General features: G+C 43.6%; 1 protein-coding gene across 1 annotated transcript; it reads left to right on the forward strand.

Moving 5' to 3' along the window:
• Positions 1-18,938: 18,938 nt before the first annotated feature.
• On the forward strand, positions 18,939-22,164 carry LOC308098137 (peripheral myelin protein 22-like). The gene is made up of 5 exons (XM_080446378.1): positions 18,939-19,075; positions 19,914-20,014; positions 20,144-20,237; positions 20,438-20,578; positions 20,958-22,164. Exons 2-5 carry the CDS (start codon positions 19,937-19,939, stop codon positions 21,110-21,112), a joined length of 468 nt encoding a protein of 155 aa, XP_080302504.1. The 5' UTR covers positions 18,939-19,075; positions 19,914-19,936; the 3' UTR covers positions 21,113-22,164.
• The last annotated feature ends 3,814 nt before the right edge of the window (positions 22,165-25,978 follow it).

Raw genomic sequence — 25,978 nt, forward strand, 5'->3', positions numbered from 1 at the left:
CTTAGACTGGACCTTCCACATTAAAACTGCATGTTGGACACAGAGAGTGCCATCCCTCTTTTGTACTGATCCCTCATTCTCTCCTTTTCCTAAGGCGTTTGTTTTATCACGCTATTCTGCCACAGAGCAGAGCCCATGCAGTCTTGTTGGCTAGAAAAACAAGCCATTATCCTTGTGTCTTGAGTGAAAAAAACATTTATATTGATTGGTGTGATCAATGGAGACAGTGGCGCTATTGATCCTAATTTTGTCTGTCTGCATAAACCATTAAGTCTTTTATGGACTGCTTGGTTGGTTGGGCAAAGCACTTGTGTAATTACCAGCTTTGCCTTTGTTTTAAACGGTCTCTGTATCACCACTGCACGTCACAGTTGCACTCACCCTGTTTGACTGGTATCTACTGCCATCTAGTGGAGGTATGAAGATATCTGGCAATGGGTGTGTCTGCCTGTTGATGCAAATAAGCTCTCTGCGTTTTGAATAAAATACATATTCGCCCCTCAAAGGAAATAGTGATGTAAACCAAACCATCCTGCGTGATTTGCTATTTTGTTTGGTATTTAAGTTCAACACACAGCACCTAGTTTTGTCAGTGACCAGAACTAATTAGAAGCAAATGTTCTCCAGTGGAGAATAAAAACAAACCAAAAAACAATGCATTGGCATAAACATGTCTGTCTAATGAGATTATTTGGATGTTTGGGGCTAAGAAGTGGTCAGGCTGTGAATTCTACTCCCATTCTTGTGTGTTCTCCCACACATGAACATTTGAGACTCTGGAAGTGCAGAATGTACATCCCTTCCCCCCACTGAAATTTGAGTCTGGCTTGCAGCTGTTTTTCACTCTCAAACACTATGGATGTAGGGTCCTCATCTGATCCAGTGGCTGTCAAATGTCATTTCCCCTCGGATTTCAAACTCTTTTGAAAAACGTTTCTTTGTTTTTCTGCGATGGCCGATGGGAGGCGCTCAGCGCCTTCGGGTTTTTACTGCACCACACGTCTTTGCATGCACCCCATAGGCTTTTCCGCCAAATTCCATGGGCAGACTTGCAATTCTTCAGGAGGTTCGACGGCATGCAGAAATCTGGAAAGCATTAAACAACCTGCTGGTGGAGAACTAGAGGAAGGAGAGAGGGAGGGAACGAGGGACGTAGAGAGGGGAAGTAAAAAAAAAAGGCGGGGGGATGGGGAAGATGAGGAACAGAATCCATAATTGTTCATCAGCCGCCTTTTGCCTGGCTATGCTCCATCTCCCCTCCCACACACACACACACACACACACACACACACACACACACACACACACACACACACACACACACACACACACACACACACACACACTAGTGTAAGATTGCACACCCCACCCCCTATTCTCCCACCCCTCCAATCCGGACCACTCCCCAAAAAGTCACCCCAACCCAGGCGGCCCCAGCATTTTCCCTTTGTGTTTGCAGACGTATTTTGCTAGTACTCTTTTTTTTTTATGGGTCATAAACAAACAGGCGTTTCTGCAATTTAGTTTTGCACTGAAGGAGAGGGAGAGGGGGGTGTGGCATGTAGTTTTGTGTGTGTGTGTGTGTGTGTGTGTGTGTGTGTGTGTGTGCGCGCGCGCTATAAGACTGTTTGTTGGCATAGAGTTGGAACGCGACTGCCATGGACACAGTATGCCCATCAGAGCATGTATGTATTCTGTTTTCTAACAGGATAAGTGTTGGGGAGTGATATGTTTAGCATAGAGAGAGAGGGAGAGAAAGATCAAAAAGAAAAGAATGAAGGACATCAGAAATGTGCTAGCATGGAAAAACAGTTACACTCTGCCACGGAATCAAATCGGAGCCTGAACTCTGATCATTTCTGCTCAGTGTTGTGTTGTTTTACAGCTGTTTAGTCATTTCATTATCTGCTTGAGTTGTTTGCTCTGCATTAATTTCAAATGACTTGTAAGTTGTCAGTGTGCTGTGTGAACATATACCTATTGCCTTTGCAATAAAAGCACCTCTGCTGGGCTGTCGCTCATCGTGCGCCGAAGGCGATGCTTGGTTTTGGTATTGATTAAATCTCAACTCATATCAGTGGAGTAATTTCTCTTTGCCCTTTCAAGCAGCCCACAATGAGTCTCCAAAAGGTTGAAATAGCTAAACTAAATGAAAGACAATCAAACATATTATAAAACCCCTGTTTTTTTCACCCTCCTTTATGTCCTCAAATGTAGGCCAAAGTATTCCTCTAGGACTCCTTGATACAGCACAGCGGATATTGGTGTTAACAGGAGCGGGGTATATAAACATTCCAGTACCCAATGTTGACCCCTTGACCCCTGAACCTTGGATCGGTGGGGATGGCAGCAGGAGACCACACACACACATATGGTTGGGGGGGAGGAGGTACGGAACGGATTTGAAGCCCCTGGGTGTCCTCACTTTTAAAAGACTTCAGATGCCTGCACGGAGGACTGTGAAAAATAGCCCCCCCCCCCTTTCCTCTGAGCAGCCGTGGAGTTTTCCCTCTTTGGGACAACTGTTGTTTGTGCAGGTAACTCACATTCTGCCTATTGATTTCTCAGATGGAAAAGTCGCTCCAAGGGAAGAATCGGCCTTCTCTCAGTCCCGCTTCTCCAGTCAATTGTGCAACCAGCAGTTTCCTTCATAAATCTGGAGATTGTGTCATAACTTCTGTCATAAATTCACCGTCTTTAAAGTGTGTTTTTTTCCATCTAGCGCCTGCCAGGATTGCCGAATTGGCCCCCATCGCTGCAGGAGTGAAAGCACAGAACCAACAGAGGTTTAAATTCCATTTTTTACTATGAATGAACACACTGCAGGACGCAGTCACTACTCTTTGGTCTATTTTTGATGGCATTGTATTCAATTAATACAAGGCAATCCGCACATCTACATCCAGAATGATTCGTTTTTTTAAATCCAGCACACCATGATCTGCCCGCATGTGTGCACACACCCCTAAAATTTGAATTTGCAGACGACTCATTTTTGCCACAATCAAAGAAACAATGATTCATCGCCTCATTTTCCATTCTCTTTCCCTCTCTGTCTGTGTAATGCTGCCCTTGCCCTGTCTTACTCAGCTGACGAGAAGAGCAGTTACTGCAGCCATGTGTGTTCCCAGGAGGTCTGGCCTGGCCTGCACTGAGCCATGACCACATACTGTAAGAAGGGGGCTGGGAAGCTGGAAGCTACGCTGCCTGCTTCTGCCAGAGGCTACTCCTCCCCTTCCAAGGACTGGATGTCACGGAAGAACAGAGAGAAAAAGGTGCAGAACCCACATCCATATATGCAGTAGAGTTGTATGCATCTGTAAACATACCTCTCGAACTAACTAATCCTCTCACCGTTGCCTGGTGTGTGTGTGAACCATATACAGTATCCACAAGATGGAAAACGTAAGAGATTAATCAGGGTGACCAGGCACGTTTCATAATACAATATAGTTTACCTTGCACCCTGATGTAGGTTCCTGCCGAAACACAACCATGCTTAAATACAGGCTTTTTAACAATTGACACACTAGAACCGAGTGCCTTGGACTTTCCTTTTCTTTGAATATTCAATTTGTTGCAAATGGTGTGGGCCCTATGATGATTAAATAATCTGTAATCAATAAAAGTACCATGTGAACCGTCAGTCCTTCAAATGTTCTCAATCACCAAGCCTCAAGAAGAATGAAGCTTTTTAATGAAGCTTATTGCTGGGTATCAACCTAAAATCAGTGGGCCTAGAGGGCCCTTATATGTTATATCACACACTGAATCTCCATCCTTGCCAACATAGACTTGGCGCCATCCCAGCAGAGGCCATATGTTCATACAATACCCTCCTTGTCTGGCAGACACTGCATGCCCACTGTGGAGAGTCGAACAACGGTCTGAAGCTGACCAGGAAGTGAGAGATCATAAAGGGTCACTTCCTATAGGCTAGTGTTAAACTTTGACCTCCCAGTGTCTCTTCATCTTATTAATCTTCCCTCCCTGCTGCCACAATGACTAATACCAGTCCAATTCACTCACAGCAGGAGTAGAGAACGAGTTGAAGGACACACATTCTCAGAAAGTGATCAATGTGTTGAATTAGAGCTGAAATGCTGTAACCATGAGTGGCTGCTTTTATTGTTTTATATTTCCCATTCACAGACTTTTCTTTTCGCATTAGCCTCTACCGCACAAGGACGGCATACCGCTGAAACTTTTCATTTTGCACGAAGGCAAAAATGCAGCTTTTTCGCATTTCACTCGTTTCTGCTTTTGATTAAAAGCCTACGTGAGCCGAGTTCTGAACTGTGACATTGTTTTGCTTTTTCAATGCAAGTTTCAAAAGCGACAGCTGCTTATGCAACTGAGAACTCCGCGGCCGGTGACATCACCGGCAAAATACTTCCGAGTCTGTGGCTAAATTAAAGGGTATTTAAACTCCTCAGCCCTCCACTCACCTCTTACTTCAGACTTGGACCCCAACAAGCAGAAGCCTGAGCTCTGGCCTCTGTGGCATTCCTCCACTGGCTTTATGAGGCACACAGCGTCCACTGTCCTAAACAGGGCAAACCACTGTGATTTCATAGTGCTGCACCCGCTAATATCAGCACTGTCTGCGCCCAGCCAGTCACACAAACTTTTTCCATTACAGCACATCACTCTTCCTGTTTTTATGCCGAACCTTCTGGATCACTAGCGGAAACACTGTGACAGGCGTGAAGGCTTGTTCACTTTCCCCCTCACATCTCGGCTTCTTCATGATGATCTCTACTGTATCTTATAAAATATCTTACAGTATGTTTTAATTATAATATAGTAATAATAATTAATAATAACAGTCGAGAGTAATGTTTTTAGTTTTCAGTGCAGTGAGTATACATATGTGGAGAGACAGTTTTTAAACAGTACCATACTGGGTGTTGGTCTGCCATTTAAGAAATTCCACCATCCCAGTTCTGTTCCCCTCCCTCTGGCTGGGTTTCCCTAAGGGCTGAGCTGGAGGGAAGAACGGGGGGAAAAGTCCTGTCCTCAGTCCAGACTCTTGATTGTCCTCCACCTCCAGAACCATGGGACCTGTTAAGGTTTACACTGCAAATCACAGCTGGCCCGGCCACATGCAGATGTAAGGGGCGTGTTGCGTTTGTGTGTTTGAGTTTGCAACACGCACGTCTGTCTTCACTTTTGTTCACTTCATTGTGTCCCATTATGCATAAATGAATTATGTAGCAGGCAGTATACTTCGTTAGAACAGTTCAGTAATTGCTCTACTTTTCAGGGCATGTCATTAATATTCATCAAGCCGTACTGGCTGAGAGAGATGTCCCACATATGATGTCACTCACTCCCAGTTTGTAAACCAAGTTTGAAAGGTTTGACGCATACAAACTAGTAGTGAGAGTTGATATGATTTGTGTGTGTGTGTGTGTGTGTGTGTGTGTGTGTGTGTGTGTGTGTGTGTGTGTGTGTGTGTGTGTGTGTGTGTGTGTGTGTGTGTGTGTGATTTTGTTTTAGTTTTCCTTAGTTTTCCTTGATTTGACTTTTTAATTGGCATAAGTTTGCTTAAATGGGTACGTAAGCAAATACTGTAAACAAATAAAATAAAGTTTACGCTTTAGAGTCAATCAAAAAAGGCTCTTTAAAGAGAACATAGTCTCATGTTACAGTCCAAATCTCTGACAATAAATATGTGAACAATGCTCTTCTCCAAGCCATCATAATTGTTACCAGGAAGAAGAACAAGAAGAAGAAGAAAAGAAAAAGATTTAACCTCAAAAACAGCACTGTGAAATCACTTGATCTCTTCATCAACCCTAAAATACACATTCACACATCTGCAACAAGACATTTTTCTTTCTGCCACGGGGAGACTTAAACAAGAGATTTGAATCTATCTGCAGTGTTTATTTTAATGATAAACATTCGGTGTCGGACGTTTTTTACATGAGAGAAAAGGTGTGTCGGGCTCAGAACGTGCGAGATGCAGCTGAGCGTGAGGTTGCCAGTGTGTCAGACGATTGCCTTTTGGCAGTGCATGCAGCATGGTAAAACCTAGTTAAAGCCCACCCCACCCTTCCCATCTGTAGCTGCTTATTCTGACTGACAAGGCACTGGGACGCTCAAAGAGGCCGAGAACGCCGAAAACCACATTCAACCGAATGAAGCCGTGCCACATTCACGCCACAGTGAGACATGTCATGTCGACGGTGTGTAAACCTTTAAGTTTATGAATGACAGCTGAGATTGTGTGCGCAATGCATCACGTCAGACTCTGTGCGTGTGCATGTGTCTGAGTTTGAATAATCTTGCATGAGACTTTGAATGACTTTTTGTCTTTAACGCGCGTGCATTACGGTGAGATTTAAAAAACAAAAAGAATACAAAAGGAATGCTTAAATAATCACCCCAAAAATCTGTATTCCCTACTCTTCCTGCAGGCTCCAGCTGTGCCGAGGCTTAGGGCCAGCCAGGAAGTGCGGGTGTGGGAGTGTGAGGGGTGGAGGCAGGGTGAGGTCACCGTGCTGCTGGCCCCAGGGATGGGAGGATATCTGGGGGGAGAGGAGGAGACAGTTCAACCCACTGTTGCAGCTCCAGACATTATTTGTCCCATTCTCAACCCGGCCCTTTCATCTCCCTGATAACAGTGGTTCTCAAACATTTTCATGTCAAGGACCCCCAAATTGAATGTATAATGTATTTTGGCCGCGGATCCCCATCTGAAAAGAAGATTTCTTCGATTTGTTAACATTTTTCACAATTGTCAAGAAATAGCAGATCTATACGAGCTCACAATGTGAGCTTGCTAACCCTTTGATTTAATATTTTATCAGGCAAAAATGTGAACATCACAATTACATTTATAACACTTTGTCTAAAAAGTCCTTGCGGTCTTGTTTCCATTGGGGTCCTTGGTATTCAATTCATAGACTTCTTAGTTGGAGTTTAAATAAGTTTAAAGTGGCTACGGTAAACTGATTTTGATATTAGCTCCTTTTGCTGGGGACCCCCTGGAACCCCTTTGAGAACCACTGCCTTATGAAGTGTGTTCAACCCCCCCCACCCCGCCAGCACAAGTTCTGCATGTACTGTACGTCTTGGTCATTGGACTCACACACTGGCGCATTTTTATGTTAAATTCTATCAGGCATTGCCCCCGTCGCTTATATTGCATGCACACACACACACACACACACACACACACACACACACACACACACACACACACACACACACACACACACACACACACACACACACACACACACACACACACACACACAGTCATGGAGAGTGAGTGTGAGTCATCCGCAGTTCCTCTGGGCATATATTTTGAGAGAGCGCCGTGTGAGTGCCTGGCCCTGCATGCTTGAGATGCCTTGGGTGTGACCAGGGTGGCCTGTGTGTGTTATGGTCCCACCAGCTGCCTGTCGTCTGCTACCCCCTGCCCCCCATCACTTCTCACTGCTGGGGGAGGAGGAGGAGGAGGAGAGAGCCAGCGAGCAGCCAGACACACCACACACACTCACACTTAAAGTCCTGATTTACAATGCCGTCGTACGGTGGAGCATACTGGGCATCACACACGCAGCATGGGAAAGGTCGAGTCAATGGAAAGAAATGGTGATGGGATTTATAGTGGAGAGAAGCTTGATATATGATTTATTTGGTCATCTAAAACAACTGATTTCCAAGCGAAGTGATTCATCTGCAGGCTGCTGCAGACGTGGTCGTGGTAGATACAGGACAGTTTCACGGACCCGTCACCGTTGATTTTCCAGTTTCTTCCCTGGGTTTCCAGTCATCCATTGTGCAACAATTATATACTGTAGTCAGTCTGGTGATTCTCAGGACCAGGCGAACTGTGACCACTCCCTCCCTCCCTCCCTCCCTCCCTCCCACCTCCCACCTCCCACCGCCATGTGTGTCGTCTTGAGTTGTCTTTTTCTTTTCTTTTTTGTTTTACACAGACCGGCTGATCTACGAACCCAACCATGGCCACTGCAACACTCTCCTTGGGAAACCCCCGCGTATCTGAATATGCATTATGGGATTGTCAAACTGAAGCCACATTGTGTTTGTTTGTGTGCGTGTGCGTGTGCGTGTGCGTGTGCGTGTGCGTGTGTGTGTGTGTGTGTGTGTGTGTGAGAAGAGAAGCAGACAGTGCGCGTTTGTGGGAAGTCATATTCTTCTATTCAGAGCATACATATGTGTGTAATGTCTCCGTAATGTGTTCTGAGTCTATGCTTGTGAATGGTTTCCTAAATGCAGTCTACACATGTTTGCATTTGGGGGTTACAGTGTTGTACGTGCGGTTATTAAGCCCACTAGAATGACATTAAGACTTGCATGAGCCTGGCTCTTTTAACAAGGTTGAAGCTGAACTGTAATAAGCACTCAGGTAATTGTTTTGAAAAGGGTAACTTTATAATGGAAAAATAGGAAAAAAAACAAAAAAAAAACAAGCCCTGTTTCCAATTATGTCTTGTTCTATCCCATCCCCCACGAAGAAAAAAAAATCACGAGTCCAGAATCAAAGCAGCCATATTATATTTTCTTCTCTTGAGTTCACTGCTGGCCTACATATGGCAAAGCAAAGGAGTTTTAATGTAATTTTTCCGTTTGCACATGCTAAACCTCATTTTCTGGTCATGGAAGATGGCTAAGGCCGTATTTAGAGATTCTCACTTCAAGCATTTTCTCTCCATTCAAGAAACCCCAGAGGGAATTAGAGAGCAGGCGTAGTGGGTGTTGAAAAAGTAACAATATTATTTTCTTTTGCTTTCCTTTTCTTGCAAAACTGTACTTTAGCATTTAACCGCACCCAACTTTTGTCATGAAAGGGGCGAAGCTCATTACTTAAACTGAAAGAACTCAGTTGAACACATGTTTTAAAGCATACTCACAAGGGTGGGGGGGACAGGCCAAGGTCTCATCTGGAATGCATAAAGCATAACAATACATCCCAACATCTCTCATCACGTTGGATCAAGAGAGACGCTGGGCTGGGCTGGGAATGGGCGGGATCTGCTATGTTCCTATGATGTTACACAAAACCTTTCGTATAATGTTAGTTGTGTAGTATTTTTATTGTAAACATGTGATAACTGCATAGAATGCTGAACTTAATAAGTGTGTGTACTGGTCCTCTGGACCAGCGTGAAACCCAATGTCTGCTCCCTGTGCCACTAATTGCGAGTCTCGGATCCATCGCCACAATAAACAAGAAGGGGGCCAGGAAATCACCCTGTGGGACGCCCATGAGTTTCTCAAACTCTTTAGTCTCACCATCATAGGTCAGAACCGAGTCCAACTATAGCTTGCCACTATCATCTGCACCGTCTTCTCAGGAACACCATAGGCCCGGAGAATGTTCATTAGTGTTAATTTAGTCCCCTTTAGTTGTTTTGTCACTTCACATTTGCACAAGTAAAAAGTTGTCCTCTGCATTTAACCCCCCTTAACTATTAGGAGGAGTGGGTGCCATTAATACAACGCCTGGGGAGCAGTCTTGCTCAGGCACCCTTTGACACAGACTAGGCGGACCAGGAGGCGAACGACCAACCACAAGGTGTCAGTGAAACTATAAACTAAGTCCCTGTCACTCTCAAAGCTAGTCACTGCCACTCTCAAAGCCCACATGTGGAAGATTTTATGTGGCTTTATCTTGTGGCGGCTTGGTCATGTCCATAGGCAAATGTATCATATCGGGAGACATATCTTATGGTGAGTTAACCTGCCGATACCCAGTCCTACGGCATGCTTTCATTGCTGTACACGCATGAATTTCTTCTTCCACCCCTGCGTTCTCTCCTCTCTGCCTCCTGAGAGAAGCTGTCAGTGGGTTCGTGTGGTTGCTGTCTGAGTGGTTGCTCTGGGCCACTATCCAGACCCAGTGCAGACGGATGAGGACATACAGCACAGTGCATCAGTGTTTGACTCCGGGCCAGGCCCTGCTATTTGAACACAGGCTGTATTGGCCAGGCCACTACACACAGTCAGCAGGGTAGCTCCCCTGACCCCAGTCCCAACCCCAGTTGGAGTAGCCATCTTCCGCTGCGAACACTAACAGGAAAACTAAACTGTGCGAGGACTGTGGGTTCCATCTTCCTCTCGGTGTTGAGTATCACCAGTGACCCCGATCTAGGGAGAGATAAAGCTAGAGACTGAGTAAGTTCAGAATGCTGAAAGGCGATCTTACTCCGCACTTCGCTCTTCCTTCCTTCCCACTGCTTGCACAAAACAACGGCCCCTAAGATAACTATGGGATGATTAATCTAATATCCAATGACTCACCTTCCAGCTGTTTCGCGTGAACACGTAATTTAATTCAAGTATAACCAGGTGCAAAGCCTGATGACCTGTGGATGCCCATCACTACTAGATGTGTGTACATCTGTTTACATGCTTAGGGTTATGCAGCATTTCACTTGTAGAGTAAATGACTTAAGCAAGAGGTGTTTTATGTTGGCCTCTTGTGGCCTTTGACCCTCGGCAGAGTACAGTTTATTGCTAATTAATTTGTTTGCTAATAGTAATGGTCTGTGATGATCAGCCCATTTTCCCCCATGGTAGTCACGGTTCACAGCAGTTACAAGGTGTTGGCAACACTTAGAAAATGTTTGCTGGCACAACACTTCTCTTGGCAGAACTCCCTTGGCTGCTTGTGAAGGAAGCATAGCGCTGTTACCTGTCAAAACAGCATAGAGATACACTTCTTGGAACAGACAGAGTATAACAGGAATGAGGATAAATGGACTTGGACATCGTAAAATCCATAACTCTGAAAGTTAATTTAACTCTTTTTACACTGTTCGACGTAGATTTTTTTTCTTTTAAGCGTGGCTCTGCAGGAGTCAAGTCCATAAAAGTATCTGTCTGTGTGTCCGGAGCTAATCTTGCAAACCGTTGGACCAATCAGCACCACATTTCTTTTGCGCACATGAAATATTTAACTTCAAATTTATAATGGAATTCAATGGGCTCTGGCTGGGCTGAGAGCTTTCCCAAATTTGGAGTAATACATGATAGATATGTCAGACGATTGACATCAGATGAAGGCTGGCCACATGATTCCATTTTTTTACTTCAGATTTTAGCTGGATTTTATCAAAGTTGTGAGCTTGTAAATTTGCTATATTTTGCTATATATGAACATTTCTGAAACTTTCGCCTATAATGCCCAAAATAGGGATACCTCGTTGATGTATTTGTAAGAATGAACCTCAGCTTGGCTGCCCAGTTCCTCCAGGCTCTCCAAGAAGCTCATTTTAGAATGTAAGGCAGCTCAGATTTATGCCCATAGATAACACAGTCAATGTAGAACCCAGTGCAAGGTAATGCAAATTGGGTTCTTTCATAACTTTTTTTATTGCTTCATTCCAATCCCCGCCCTGAGGCCAACATCACCCAGATTCCACGCAACAGTTCGTATCGCTGGTTTTGCCTTTTTTGCATGTTTGTGCTGATGACATCGTCTTCAACAGGAAGCCACGGACTAATGATTAGCACATGTTTAGAATCACTGGGGTGCCACAATCTGGAGTTCGTCATAGCGTATGTCTGTGATTTATTTGGTTGTTGTTGCTGCTCAGGGAGGGGCAGGCCCAAATCTGAGGGGAAAGGAGTGCAGCTCTCTCCCCTCTCAAATATCTGAGCCTTCTTTATCAGATTTAGATCCATGCCAATGGAGATCTTCAGTTTGGTCACAGTCCATTTTGGAGCTGCAGTGTTTAAACTGGGGGAGCAGGGACAGGCGTGTACAGCCCAGCTCTCTTAAAGAGATTCCACTCTATATATACATGTGCAGGGATGCACATTTTTCTCTTCACTCAGAGCAGTCTGTTCTTTGGCCCACTGATAGTACTGTACAATCTTTTAAAAGCAACTCGCAGAAAGAATAGTTTGAAATGTAAAACGCTCTGTTTTTTTGTTTTGTCTTTTCACTCGAGCCAGTCAGTCTGTGTCTGTGTGATGTGCAGTAGCAAAAGAAAACAAAGGTTTGCACAACAGCTCGCTGCTCCACATATTTACTGTACAAAACACAAAGACGCTTTGACCTGAGTGATGTGCACTGCCTACATGCATTTCAAATATCGGTGTCATCGTGTTCAAAGGGTGTTTTAACATCCTCTCGCTTAAGTGTCAAGACTGTAGCTGTAGTAAGGGCTGGGTCATGAGGGCCCCTCCCCTGTTCCTCCCAGGCCCCTTCTGCCTGGTCTGTGGGCTGTTATCTGATAGTCACTAAGTGGCGAAACACAAACACTCAGGACAGCATGGTAAGGCCATTTCAACCCCCAAGCTTCAGGCCTGAGGAAGGAACCATGGGTATCCCGGAAAGTTGAGAAAAGTGGAAAAAAAACTCAATGGAAAAATATTTGATCTCCAAGTAGTATGAATGGTGCGTTTGATAGCGCGTTCTGATCGAAGCAAGCCACAAACGAAATGGACCAAACTATGCCAGCCACGCCATTTTACTGTACGAGTACTTTCCTTCTACATTACCAAGGAGTTCCAGGTTTTTCGGGGCCCATAGATATCCAGTTGGATGACATAATGCTTCTTTTCTGGACTCGCCTAAGGGGCGTAGTAAACTGCTTCTAGTGACACAACAAGGCTGACTTCAGCACTTGAGTGTTTCCTCTTGTTTTGGCACCGCATTCCAGGACTGAGGGAACACTGGGGCGTTCCACGTCTCTTCATATTCTCACATGCAAAATCCACTGTCCAGCTGTCCCACCAAAAGGTGTTGGAGTCCACCGGGCTGGGATGATGTCCAAAGTCTATCAAAAACCCATTCCCTGATTGTCACATTGCTCCCCGAGCTGCCCCCAGCCCTACATACTTTAGATCAAGCGAGCCCGGAATGATCACTCAGCCATTCTCAACACCCGCTGTCAGAGATCGGTGGCCCAAACCGGACAGGCTTGAGCTGAGTCTGACTCACATCTTGTACAGTCTTGCATTCATCTTTATCCTCTGTAGATTTTTTTTTCAGGTGGCTATGTAAAGACGAGATTGATTAGACAAAACTATAGCTCTCAGACATAAGCCTGCAACATTAGCAAGAGTAGGTCCATAGGTTGACATTCACACACCACCCGGTATCTTCAAAGGTTTATATGTGTCTGTGAAGATTTAGCATGTATCTACCGTGACATTCCATACCGCTGCACACCGCTTGCTACCTCGCTTGCACGCTCAGCAGATAGACCATAAACCAACAAACAGTGGAGGGAGGAATGAATGCTTTTAGTGATTTCCCCCTCTGTGCTCCATCTGTGTCCCAATGAATTCCTCTATGAAGTGGGGCGTGTCAGTTTTAATGAAATTTCGACTGCAACCTCACCACAGTGGCGGTGAGTACCGTTATTAGTGGCCGTCTGCCCCAGCCTGTTTGCTTTGTAATCCTTCACTTTGAAAGGGAGAGGAGTCGCGTGTTTCCATCGGACTTGCTTGTGGGAAATGACAGCGCCTGTCCGGGTGATTTTCACTGCTATTAGTCATTTGGGAAAGGTCACGACCCTTTGGGGTCACAGACAGTAGAAAGTAATCCGAGACAGAGGGTGACTTAAATAATGGGCAAAGTGATAGGTGCAGACATATCTTTTAGAGCACCTCACAATCTTTGGGCTTTTTGGCATTGTACACTATCCTTCCACGTGGAGCTATTTCAGCCATCAGATTCAGCACTATTAATTCAGGAAACCTGTGTGTGTGTGTGTGTGTGTGTGTGTGTGTGTGTGTGTGTGTGTGTGTGTGTGTGTGTGTGTGTGTGTGTGTGTGTGTGTGTGTGTGTGTGTGTGTGTGTGTGTGTGTGTGTGTGTGTGTGTGTGTGTGTGTGTGTGTGTGTGCGCGCGCGCACACGTGCGCGTGTGTGCGTCTGTGCGTGTTTCATTCTGTACGTGTGTGTCTGTACAGTACCTGTCCCTGGCATAACTTAAGCACCATCTGGACCGACCGACTTCTAACTTGAAAAGTGTGTTACTGCTGACCTGGGGATGTGTTGTGCTGAGTGTCTGACCTGGTTGTCCGGGGCCATCTGTATGTACGTTATTGAGTCATATCAATGACTAGCTTCTTGCTACTGTACTGTAGCTTTTGAGTGTTTTGTATTTCTCACATGCACTTGATCACCAAAAGCACATCCTGATGTTATTCTGATGCGTTGGCGGGCTGTGCACTGCAGCATGTGTGATTCAGGGCCATGTCAGACCATTATGACTACAGCCTTTGATGACACCTGGTCCAGCTGCTGCAACCGGGGTAAACCTCCCACCTTGGTGCTGCTGCTGTCACTGTCCTAACAGGCTACTCCACTACACCAATTACATCTTCAATAAACAGCTGTGGGTACAGCTGACTGTCAAACAGCTCTCTCTCTCTCTCTCTTTCTCTCTCTCTCTCTCTCTCTCTCTCTCTCTCTCTCTCTCTCTCTCTCTCTCTCTCTCTCTCTCTCTCTCTCTCTCTCTCTCTCTCTCTCTCTCCCCGTCTCTCCCTCCCAGCTCTACCAGTGCACATTCACAAGGCATTTATTTGCCCAGCATCCCACAGCCAGTCCCAGTGCCGGCCCACAGCTCATGTGTTTACAAACACAGACCACAGGAATCCACCTGATGAGCCAAGATGGGAGGCAATACTACGAGAGAGTGGTGGTGATGGCAATGTATTCTATGCATAGACCACAAATCTCTGTGACCTTTCTGCAGCTTTTAGTCAATGAAACATTACTTGAAAGTGTAGTCAAATATGTACTTTGCCGAAAATAGCTGGTTGTCTGCTGAAAATAAATAAATGCCAAACTCTGTTATTTTCGGCAAGCCAGCCAGTCATGCGACAAAGTTTACATTGGGTTGTTGTTGCTGTTGTTATTGCTGTTGATGTGCTTGTTTAGGTTTAGCTTTAGTTTACACCCTTGTGATGAAATGACCTGAGACCATGGGGGCTTACCGATGAGGGATGCCGAGCCGCATGGCAGACTGAGTGAACGTCTGATCACTGTCAGTCATCCTTGAATCTTTGTGTGTGCATGGAAGAAGTTGTTCCACTAATTTAGCATGACTGCAACAGTGCACCACACTCCCTGGGTACTAGCCGAAATCTTCCACCCTCCCCAGATAGCAGTAAATAGAAGGCCTGTTTCACACACACCGGCATTCTGGGCATACCACAGGGCCCCTAGAGGGCTGGGCAGTACACGCGTGTGTGTATACACGCTCATGCCCGCATGTCCACACACACACACACACACACACACACACACACACACACACACACACACACACACACACACACACACACACACACTCACAGGCTGTGTGGACTGAACACTTTCAGACATATGTTTTATGGAGCTCGATTTGTGCACAGTTGGGTTCAACCGGTCAGGTCAATATGGTTGTTCAGCAGCCACTTTCAAGCATCTGGAATGAAGAGATTTCTGACTTAACTAACTGAACTAATGCGTAGCTCAGCTTGCGTAAGCTCTAGGCTAAGACATAAAAATGTATATGCTACAAATAACACATGCACTTTTCTAACTTTTACAAACAAAATAAGCAGGTGTGCAAGAGGTTAATTCATGAGGCGTAGTTGCAGAGGAAAAGCAAAATAACATGCATTAAAAAAAAGTCTTATTCATAGTTTGGCCAGTTCATTGTTAACAACATATTATCCACAGTATCACATGGGTTTGCAGTGAAATCAAGGGACAGGCTAGCAGATTTGTAAAAAAAAACAGAAACTAGAAAATGTGCTCCTCGGAGCACAGGTCTTCGCCAGGTCAGGTGGGTTATTGTGGCCAGCAAAGTTCGGAATTCACCAATCAGGATCAATCGGACGGATCCGTCTTGATCACTGATTTGCGTGGTGTTTGGACAAAATGTGTAGGAGTAATATAAAAACAATGTTTTGCAAACATCGGCCTCCTGGTGGCGCTATAATAGGGCAATGTTAAAAGGGTGGCATTTGTTCCTCAACGTAGTGCAAATGTGAGTGCAAAGTTTCACCGCAATCGGATGCTGTGTTCATGATTTGCGGCATTTTGTTCAAAACGGGCCACTCCTGCAAACTTTAGATGTCAATCTTAGCTGGATGGAATATGAAAAGTCAATATGAAATATGAAAAGTCAAACAGATCCGTCTTGATCACATGACTATTAGATCATGTGTACCGATTTGCATGAAATTTGGATAATATAAAAAAATTGTACATAAGTCGGCCTCCTGGTGGCGCTATAAAAGGCAGATGTAAAAAATGCAGGGCAAGGGTTTTTTCTTGGGCTCTAGGGAGTGCGCTTACAAAGTTTTACACTGATTGGTGCAGTTATAGGTAAAAACACGAATTGGCCTGTTATTGCGCCACCATGAGGCTGATTTAAAAAAAACTTGAAAAAGTGCTCCTCGGAGCACAGGTCTCCGCCAGGTCAGGTAGGTTATTGTGGCCTCCTGGTGGCGCTATAATAGGCCAATGTGAAAAGGGTGGCATTTCTTCTTAGGCCTTTCAATCGGACATTGCGGTGTTGGAACAGCGGCCATATTTCTCTCGGTCCGACCCGCGCCAGGTGTTCCATACAGTAGCGATCCAGATAAATATCAATCATTTTTGAAAATGATCGGTGGCCCCGACCGTCCTGTGAGCAACTCGGGAGGGTTCAGATTGGATCTTTGAACCCTCACACTAGACGATGTTTATGCCCGAGATTCGCCCCCGATTATCTCGTAGTGTAATGCCACCTTAAGCCCCACTAGTAGCCCCTAGAGGAGGTGCTGCTCCCTACTGTACACACAACCAGACATATTGACCAAAGGGTGGCCATGGGGTCACCAAAATGTCTTCATGCAGCAATCTGCCAAATGGATTACCTTGTATGCCAAGTTGATATTTTGCCCTGAGGTTGGCACTAGAAAGACTATGGGGTCACCAAAATCAGTATGGTTCATCCTCTGGGGAGTATGAAGGCATGTTCCATGACAATCCAGCCAGTAGTTTCTGAGATACATGTTGGCCTCGCTGACAGACAGTTGGTTGACACCTTCATTTGGCAACTACCCCACTGTATTAGGGCTATCCAATGAATAATTGAAGAATCACAGAACTTTGGGGTGGAATTCGCTATCGATTGCAAATCTATGAGATTAGCTGGTGTGGCTGGTGCTCAATGTTTTAGGTACAGTGGTACTGAGTATACTGAGATCAGACAACAGAAGAGGAAAGGGAGAAAAAATAATAGAAAACTAGAAAAAGTGCTCCTCGGAGCACAGGTCTCCGCCAGGTCAGGTAGGTTATTGTGGCCTCCTGGTGGCGCTATAATAGGCCAATGTGAAAAGGGTGGCATTTCTTCTTAGGCCTTTCAATCGGACACTGCATTCATGATTTGAGGCATTTTGTTCCAAAAATGTGTTTTGCTAAATTAGACCTGCTGGTGGCGCTATAACAGGCCAATGTGAATGTGAAAAGGGGGGCATTTCTTCCTCGGCCTAGTGGGAATCTGCATGCAAAATTTCACGGAAATTGCACACTGCGTTCATGTTTTGAGGCATTTTGTTCAAAACTGACCAATCCTGCAATCTTTGGAAGCCACTGTAAGCCAAATAGGATGGAATATGAAATATCGGACAGATCCATCAGAATCACATGACTATGGAGATGCAGTGTACCAATTTGCGTGTTTTTTGGACAGAATCTGAAGGAATAATCTCCAAAAATGTATTTTACATAAGTCGGCCTCCTGGTGGCGCTGTAAAAAGCAGATGTGAAAAATGCAGTCCAGATGTTTTTCCTTGGCCTCTAGGGAGTGTGCGTGCAAAGTTTCACGCAGATCGGTGCAGTTATAGTTAAAGATGCAAATCGGCCAGTTATAGCGCCACCATGAGGCTGATTTGAAAATTTTCAAGTGGCATTTCTTCCTCGGCCTAGTGGGAATGTGCGTGTGCAATTATATGGAAATGGCAAGCTGCGTTCATGATTGGAGGCAGTTTGTTCAAAACGGACCAATCCTGCAAACTTTGGAAGCCAACCTTAGCCAATGAGGATGCAATATGGGAAATCGGACAGATCTGGGTTGATCACATGACTATAGAGATACCGATTTGCATGACGTTTGGTTAAAAGCTGTAGGTGTAATGGGAAAAAAATTGGTTTTGCACAAATCAGCCTCCTGGTGGCGCTATAACAGGCCCATGTGAAAAATGTGGGGCAGAGGTTCTGAATTGGCATCCAGGGAGTGGGTGTGCACAGTTTCGCAGCGACCGGGCCAACAGTGCCGGAGATTAGCTGGTAACACACAGACAGGACACACACACACACGGACGGACGGACGGACGGACGGACGGACGGACGGACGGACGGACGGACGGACGGACGGACGGACGGACGGACGGAGGGTAAAACATACTCTCTCGCCATGCCTTTCGGCCTGGCGGAGACAATAAGTAGCATTTCTTCCTAGTGAGAATGTGTATGCAAAATGACACGGAAATCGCACACTTTGTTTCTGATTTGAGGCATTTTGTTCAAAACGGAGTACTCCTGCAAACTTTGGAAGCCAATCTTCGCCAATCAGGATGGAATATGAAAAATCTGAAAGACCCGTTTCCTTTAATGACTGTAGAGATACCATGTACCGATTTGCGTGATGTTTGGACAAAATCTGTAGGAGTTCTGTCAAAATGTGTTTTTTTTGCAATAATCGGCCTCCTGGTGGCGCTATAACAGGCTCATGTGAAAAATTCTAGGCAGAGGTTCTGCTCTGGCATCCAGGGAGTGTGTGTGCACAGTTTCGCTGGGATCAAGCCAACGGTGCCGGAGATTAGCTGGTAACAGACGGACACACACGGACGTACAGGGTGCAAAACATAGTCTCGGCCATGCCTTCGGCCTGGCGGAGACTATAAAAGAAACGCATTTGAGCGGGCCCCTGATGACGTAGCAACGCTTGCAGGGCGGTGTTTGACTGGGGTGTGTGTATGTAGCACATCTGGAATAGTAGCTCCGTGCTCAGAATCAGCGCGATCTCGGTGGCAGTTGCCCTTCTCCTCACTTCAGCACTCTTTTTCTTCTGGAAAACATCTTCACAACATCTTACCTTTTGTAAGTTGGACCCTTGTTAAACTTTTTTCTTAATCCTTAGCCTACTTTGTGAGCTGGATGTTTTTTTTTGTCTTATTTTTTTATTGACTTTCCCCCGTCGCATGCAATAGGAGTTGTGGAGTTTTCTTTTTCTTTTTTCTTCTATTTTAATGGGATTTACTGTGTGCTTGCTCTCGTGTAAAAAGGCCTACATGTTTTTGCCACTTTAATAGTTAAAAGACTAGGCTGAATCGACCGTTCCTTTAAATGCCTAGTTAGAATAAACAGTTGAGGCGTGTGCATGGCGGCACTACGTTGGAATGTTTTCCATCAGATGGGCTGAGGTCTGAGGAGTTGTTTTCACTGGTTGTGATTCATCATGAGTCGAGTTGCACTATGACTCACTTTACTACAATTGCTCTGATCGCTTTTCTATGTTTTACTTTGGTTTATTATGCAGCCTAACCATGCATAGACCAACAGCAACCATTACGGTTGGTTTAAAATGTAGACTTCAATTACCAACTTAATTTATTTTAAAATAAGAAGTGTCGCAATTGATTTTGTACATTTCCATTTCTTATTTTAAACTGTGCTTTAAAGAAAAATAAAGTTAGAGCCACCAGGAAGACATTAGAGTCCCCCCTTCACGGTTTTTCCCCCTCCTTTCCTTTTTTTCTACGTTTGAATGTGTAAGGTGATACTTTAAAAAATGAAGTAAACATTGTGGTTGCTGCAGGGTAAGGGAATAGCGCCATCTGGTGTGGTCTTTTTGTTATTGCGCTGCCCATCTGGAGCTGTCATGTTAAAGGTCATGACATCTAGTTTGACTGTTCCTCCTGTGTTTTCATCCGTGCAGATCTTGAAACTAACTACTTGAAAATGCTGCTCATCCTTCTCGGAGTGCTCATCTTGCACCTTATCATCCTTGTGCTACTATTTGTATCAACAGCAGCCAATGTAAGTTGAAGTGTTATTACCTCTCTGCTAATGTACTTCTAAATGCCTAAACCTGGCCAGGATTGCATGCCTTTTTAAGCTCCGAGTTGCTGGATGCATGATGTAGAACATTACATTTTGTTCTTTAAGGCCTGGACTACAAATGGCAGTGGAAGCACAGACCTATGGTACCATTGCGTGACAAGTAATGGAGGCTACCACTGCAAACCAGCCAGCAATGAAGGTTTGTCAACAAACACTGGTCTGCTCAGTTTGCAAAGCTTTGAATCGTATTTACAACATGGTAACACATGCACAATCCTGAGAGTTAATTCAACTCTGAGAGTTAACATTTTTTACCCTCATTCTGTGAAACTAATATTATGCGATTATCATACCGGTAATTGTCAAGTATAAAACCATGTATTTGTGTTTGACTCCTAGACTGGATCCAGGCAGTTCAGGCTCTCATGGTCCTGTCCGTGCTGTTCTGCTTCTTCTCTCTCATTGCCTTTGTGTATCAGCTGTTCAAGCTGGTCAAGGGTGGACGCTTCTTCTTCACTGCCGTCTTCCAGATCCTGGCCAGTGAGTATGACTTCACCTCACACTGACCGGACACGCCCTGCACACATGGGGAAAGGATCTGGGAGGGAGTTGACATGTCTACAGTATATTAGTTTTAATCTATTGCATCACTTGAGATTGTTTGAACGCTTATTTGACACAAAACAAGATAACTCGCTGTGCTGGACTGTAAGGATGCAATAAAGTAAAATATAATGCTCAATATAATGCTCGATCTTTCTCGACAAAGGCCCCTCCTTGTGGTCAAAAGACAGATACATGAAGGATTACACAATTATTTGGGAGCTTTTGAACAAGTGTTTGCAGTCATTGTATATTTCACGGTGTCACTTTGTTTCTCACAGTCTTTGAACCATCTCACCACATCTCCTCTTTCCAGGTCTGTTTGTGATGTGTGGGGCCATCATCTACACTGTGATGAGTGACAAGGAGGCAGACGCGGCCTTCGGCTACGCCTATGTGTTGGCCTGGGTGGCCTTCCCTCTCTCTCTCATCAGTGGCCTCATTTACATTGTCCTGAGGAAGAGAGAATAGGAGGACAACAGAAATAGAAGAGGGGTCCCAGAGTCCCCGTCAAAGAACACCGCACTGTGCCTACTGCCCACAGACCATAGACTGACATCCCAGCTAGCCAACAAAAGTGCATGTGCCACTTTGCGACAAAAAAAGATGCGAAGAAAGCGATCGTTGCTAGAGAACATCCTCAATGTTCTTGTGGCAACATCACTTGTAATGTGACTCTTGAAAAGGTAATGTGTTTGTTTTGCTCTCCAAAGTGTGCTTACAACAACCGGGATCGTGATTCCTATGTCATGTCTACGTTCTCAAACGTGGGAATATTTTTGACGAGGTTTTAACCATTTGCAAGCGATCATAATAAAACATCATGTGTATTTCCGGCGTGTCCAAAATGTGTTTAGAATCATGCATGTGATGTACTGGCTTTTGTTGTGCGCTGGCTCCCTACCTACTTCCATAAAAACATCATGTGTGATAACAGTGAAGAATAATTCTACCATACTTCAGTCCAAAGGTGTACATAGTGTCTGTGGTTTTTAGACATATTTATAACATTTTTACATAACTTTTTGTACATAGTGTTGTCGAGTTACTTTGTCTTGCTCATTTGCGTGATGGAAATCATGTCTCTCACGATTCATACAGTCTAGCTGTGCCAAAGATGAAGCTGCAACGGCGAAAGTATAAAGCTTTTTTATTGTTTTTGTCTATTCACAACCATGTTTGTCCATCGATTGCTATATAAAGTGCCTTTATTTGGAATATCCGTGCTCTTATTGAAGGAAATGAGAAAAGTCTCAAAAATCAACCAATAGGTAAAGTGATGAAGTTAATTTGAAATATCTTTTGTACTTGATATGTCAAGCAGAAATCATTTTGCATTTTCTGTTTGAGTTTTGAAGTTGTGCTCTTTATCCGCCCTTCTTGAATTGTACTGTATAGCCTACTCTGTGTTGCCATTTTTAACATTGTTATCGAGTGTCTAATGTCTTGTGTTCAAACTGCTTTGTACAAACCTACGTTTGCAATTTGTGTCAGATTCTTTTAAATAAACCCTTTGAAAGAAATTCTGTGGGATACACGTTCCAACTTTGTGTAGCCTAAACTTTTAAGTGCTCCGCTTTGCAGGAGATGAATCATGTGCACACATAGCACATCATTTAATCCTCCCTGGCCCATCCCATACTTTAACACAAACCCATTATTGCTGCTCCAGTGATGTTGTTATGATCCAGGGCTGGGTGCATGTGGAACTGAGGGATGGGCCAGGAGGAGCACTGAATGATTTCAGCTCAGATGGTTGATGTTGCATGTCATCCATTGTATTAAAGTTGAAACACTTTGGAGACAGGAAGACAGATAACTGCATTCATTCACTAACTCAGGAGTAGCTATCATCTAAGGCCTAAGGGAAGAACACGTTGTTAAATCTTTAAGCACAACACATTTTGGAAAGAAGTCGAGGGATAGGAAACGTAAATTACCATGTGAGATTTTGTTTTTTGATTGCACTGTATGTGACCCACATCACTTGTATGAGACTCATAATTAAATGATCCCACATTTCTGTAAAATGAAATCCTCCAGGCCAGCAAGATCTATAAAACATACAATAATAATTTATTCCGACATTCAGTTTGTAAACAACCATGTTGTGCTGAAGATGTAGATAGGCTGCGTTGACTGTCTTTGAAAATGCTGGAAACTTGGCACCTTGCACGCAGACACTAAATGTTTCCGCAGAAATAACTGGGTACAGTTAAAAGTGGTTAAGGAAAATGTCTCTACAGCATTGGCATGAGTAAAAGGCAAAACAAAAAAAAGACACATTTTCTTCATTTGCCACTGTACAGGACAATGGAACATCTTGGAGAACTAACTTCACCTTTCCCTCTGATAGCTGGTGGGAGACTGTTTACATTCATCATTCTCCCCTCATACTAACAGAAGGGGGATTGCAGCAGTGCTTAACCGACACACGGTGGCGCCAGAATAAATGCAAGTTAAAGCCAATTCTTTAAAGATGTGTTTTAGCCATATAATAGTTTTTTAGCCCAAACAACCGAGTGTTAAACTATTGTAATGATGCTGTAAGTGACTACATGCATGTCACTGACCCTTTGTCCACCAGAGGGTACTGCAGCTCAACTATGCACACTTCTAGGCTGCCTTGTTTCAGGGAAGGAAGCGCTAACCAGTGTACATTTACACTGTGATGACTCATCATGGTGTAATTTGCAATGTTAATTTTTTTGCAATGTTAAATTTTTTTGCAATGTTAAATTTTTTTTAAATTTTTTCTTATTTCCACACAACTCCTTTATGCTATATTAATGACATAGTTAAATATTGAAAATGGGTGGATTTCCCCTTTAAGTACAATTTTGAGGTATTTTTTACTTAACTGGAGCATTTCCAATTTCCAATTCTTTTACTTCTACTCCACTACATCTCAGAGGCAAATATTGTACTTTTACTCCACTATAATTATTTGAAGACTTTAGTTACTTTGTAGATTTTGATTATTATTACAAAACATACATTTACCACTTCAGCCCTATATAAATTTCGGCCATTATTATTTTCAAAATATTTTTTATACATTTGAACTTGTGAAATGGAACATTCTGCTAAATGAGTAGCCTACTTTCTACTTTTGGCACTTTAAGTACATTTTGATACCAATACTTATGTACTTCAAGTACATTTTGAATTCCAGACTTTTACTTGTAATAGAGCATTTCTACGTTGCAGTATTGATACTTTTACTTAAGTAAAACATGCGAGTACTTTTTCCACCACTGGTGCTCAGCGTAGATGGGTCACTCTCTCAGCCTGATGAGAAGAAGGAAGGTAAACCAAGTTCCTTTACAGAGAGGAGAGCTAACAGGCGCCCAGGTGAGATTAGTTGAATCGCTTTTGTCATAAAAATATATTATTGCTTGGGGCACATATAGTAGGCTAGTGACAAAGTCATTTACTGTAACACTACTGATTTCTGATGATATATATTTGTTTAGACGTGTGCAAACGATGTCCAAATGTTTCCACAGTTCATAACAAAGTGTTTATTTTCACAGTTCTAACCAATTGTCCGTCACAGTCCACAAACATAATCTGAACACAGCCAGGCGAGCCAGCACGTAGAGCACAGCAGCAGTCAAACACTGTTTGCCTCCATTGTTGCCAGAACTTGGAAGAGAAATTAGCAACCACTTCCATGAAAACAAGCCCAAAATAAGCGACTATAGGCCACATGCACTTTGAATGAGAAACTTTGGAGAAAAACAAGCCAAAAGTCGCTTATAATAAGCAGACTTGGCGTCTCCCTCAATCAGCAACACCTGACCTTGATTGACACCTCATTAATTTAAATAACCTGGCCATGGCTAACCTTGGCCTGACCCTGCTCTCTAGTGAAGCAGATAGTGTATACTCCTTATAGGCTATATTTTCTCTATGTATCAGGTGAACATTTCAAAAAGGTAGGCTATGGTAGGCGTAGGTAGGCTATGGAGAGGCAATGCATCCAGAGAGACAGGACATGCATATTAGGTTACATTTGCTCTCAAGGTCTAATCTTAGTCATTATAGCAGCAGACTTTTGAGTGCTTATTTTTTCATTTTCATAATAATGCCACAGTATATAATAAATAGAAGCCTACTATGCAATGTGGTTATAAGCATAACTTGAAGGCAAAATATGAAATTCCTATACACTGTCATTTTTGTGGAGTCCATACTGTACACTACAGTATGACAGTGTACATTTTCATTGGAAAGATACGCTATTAAAATATTATATATATATATATCTAGCCCTGGAAAATATGCTAAATGTTGCGTCTTAGGGAGCCTTTAAAACTGAAAATGTCAATACCTGATTCTGATACAATATATATGTATGTATACTGTATATGTATTGTATGATTTCTTCTCATACATATAACGTGTTTAATGTAAATACTGCATTTGTTTGGTGCATGTTAACAACACCAAGCCACTAGCAGAGAGTCTGTGATGTTCTTTAGACAAAAGTGGAAATTGGCCAAAGGGTGGTGCTACAGGAAAAGCCATGAGGTCGTCAAAATCAGTAGAGTTCATCCTAGAATCTGTCCAAAGTGCTCAAATCACTGATATAAAAGTCTCTCTAAGCATATGGGTGCTGTATATTTGTCAAATATCAGAGGAAAACATCCAGCACATGTAACAACTTAATATGATATACTTTAAGCCAGCAGTCCTACGGACTGGGCACGTTTCGTCTAAGATGGCCTTCTTCAGCACTCAGTCGAAAACAGAGCAACCATAAACAATTGTGATGTGTCATCCATTACACCAATATTTCTAAACGACAAGTAATCTTTCAGAGTCTGGAGAGGTGGATGCATGCATTAGACAGAAGAGAAATGAAAGTAAGCCGGAGTAAGACAGAATATGTGTGTCTGAACGAGAGAGAGGACAGTGGAACAGTGAGGATGCAAGGAGTAGAGGAGTTTAAATACTTAGGCTCTACTATCCAAAGTTAGGGGGGGCTGAGTACAGACCTTTGGGGGACCCCAGTCAACAAAGTTTATAGGTTTTAAGTTGTTATGGCTATTTGGAGCCTCTGTTCTCAAATAAAAATCATTTATGAAGTAATTTCTCTAATCTTGGTTCCTGCCCTGTTTAAGAGCATCTACCACTTCAATCCCTTGGAAGTGTAAACTATTAATGTCATGGTCCTTCACATTAAAATGTACGGCCACAGGGGATTTTTAAATCTTTGTTTCTGATTGAACCCTTGTGTTCAATCAGAAATTCAATCTTGTAGTTCTCTCTTGGTTTGACTGACATATTAATACAATCCACATGGACATTTTAATGCATATACATACAACT

Source organism: Gymnoscopelus braueri, assembly GCF_963280865.1.
Source record: "Gymnoscopelus braueri genome assembly, chromosome: 13".
NCBI classification, from domain to species: Eukaryota; Metazoa; Chordata; class Actinopteri; order Myctophiformes; family Myctophidae; genus Gymnoscopelus; species Gymnoscopelus braueri.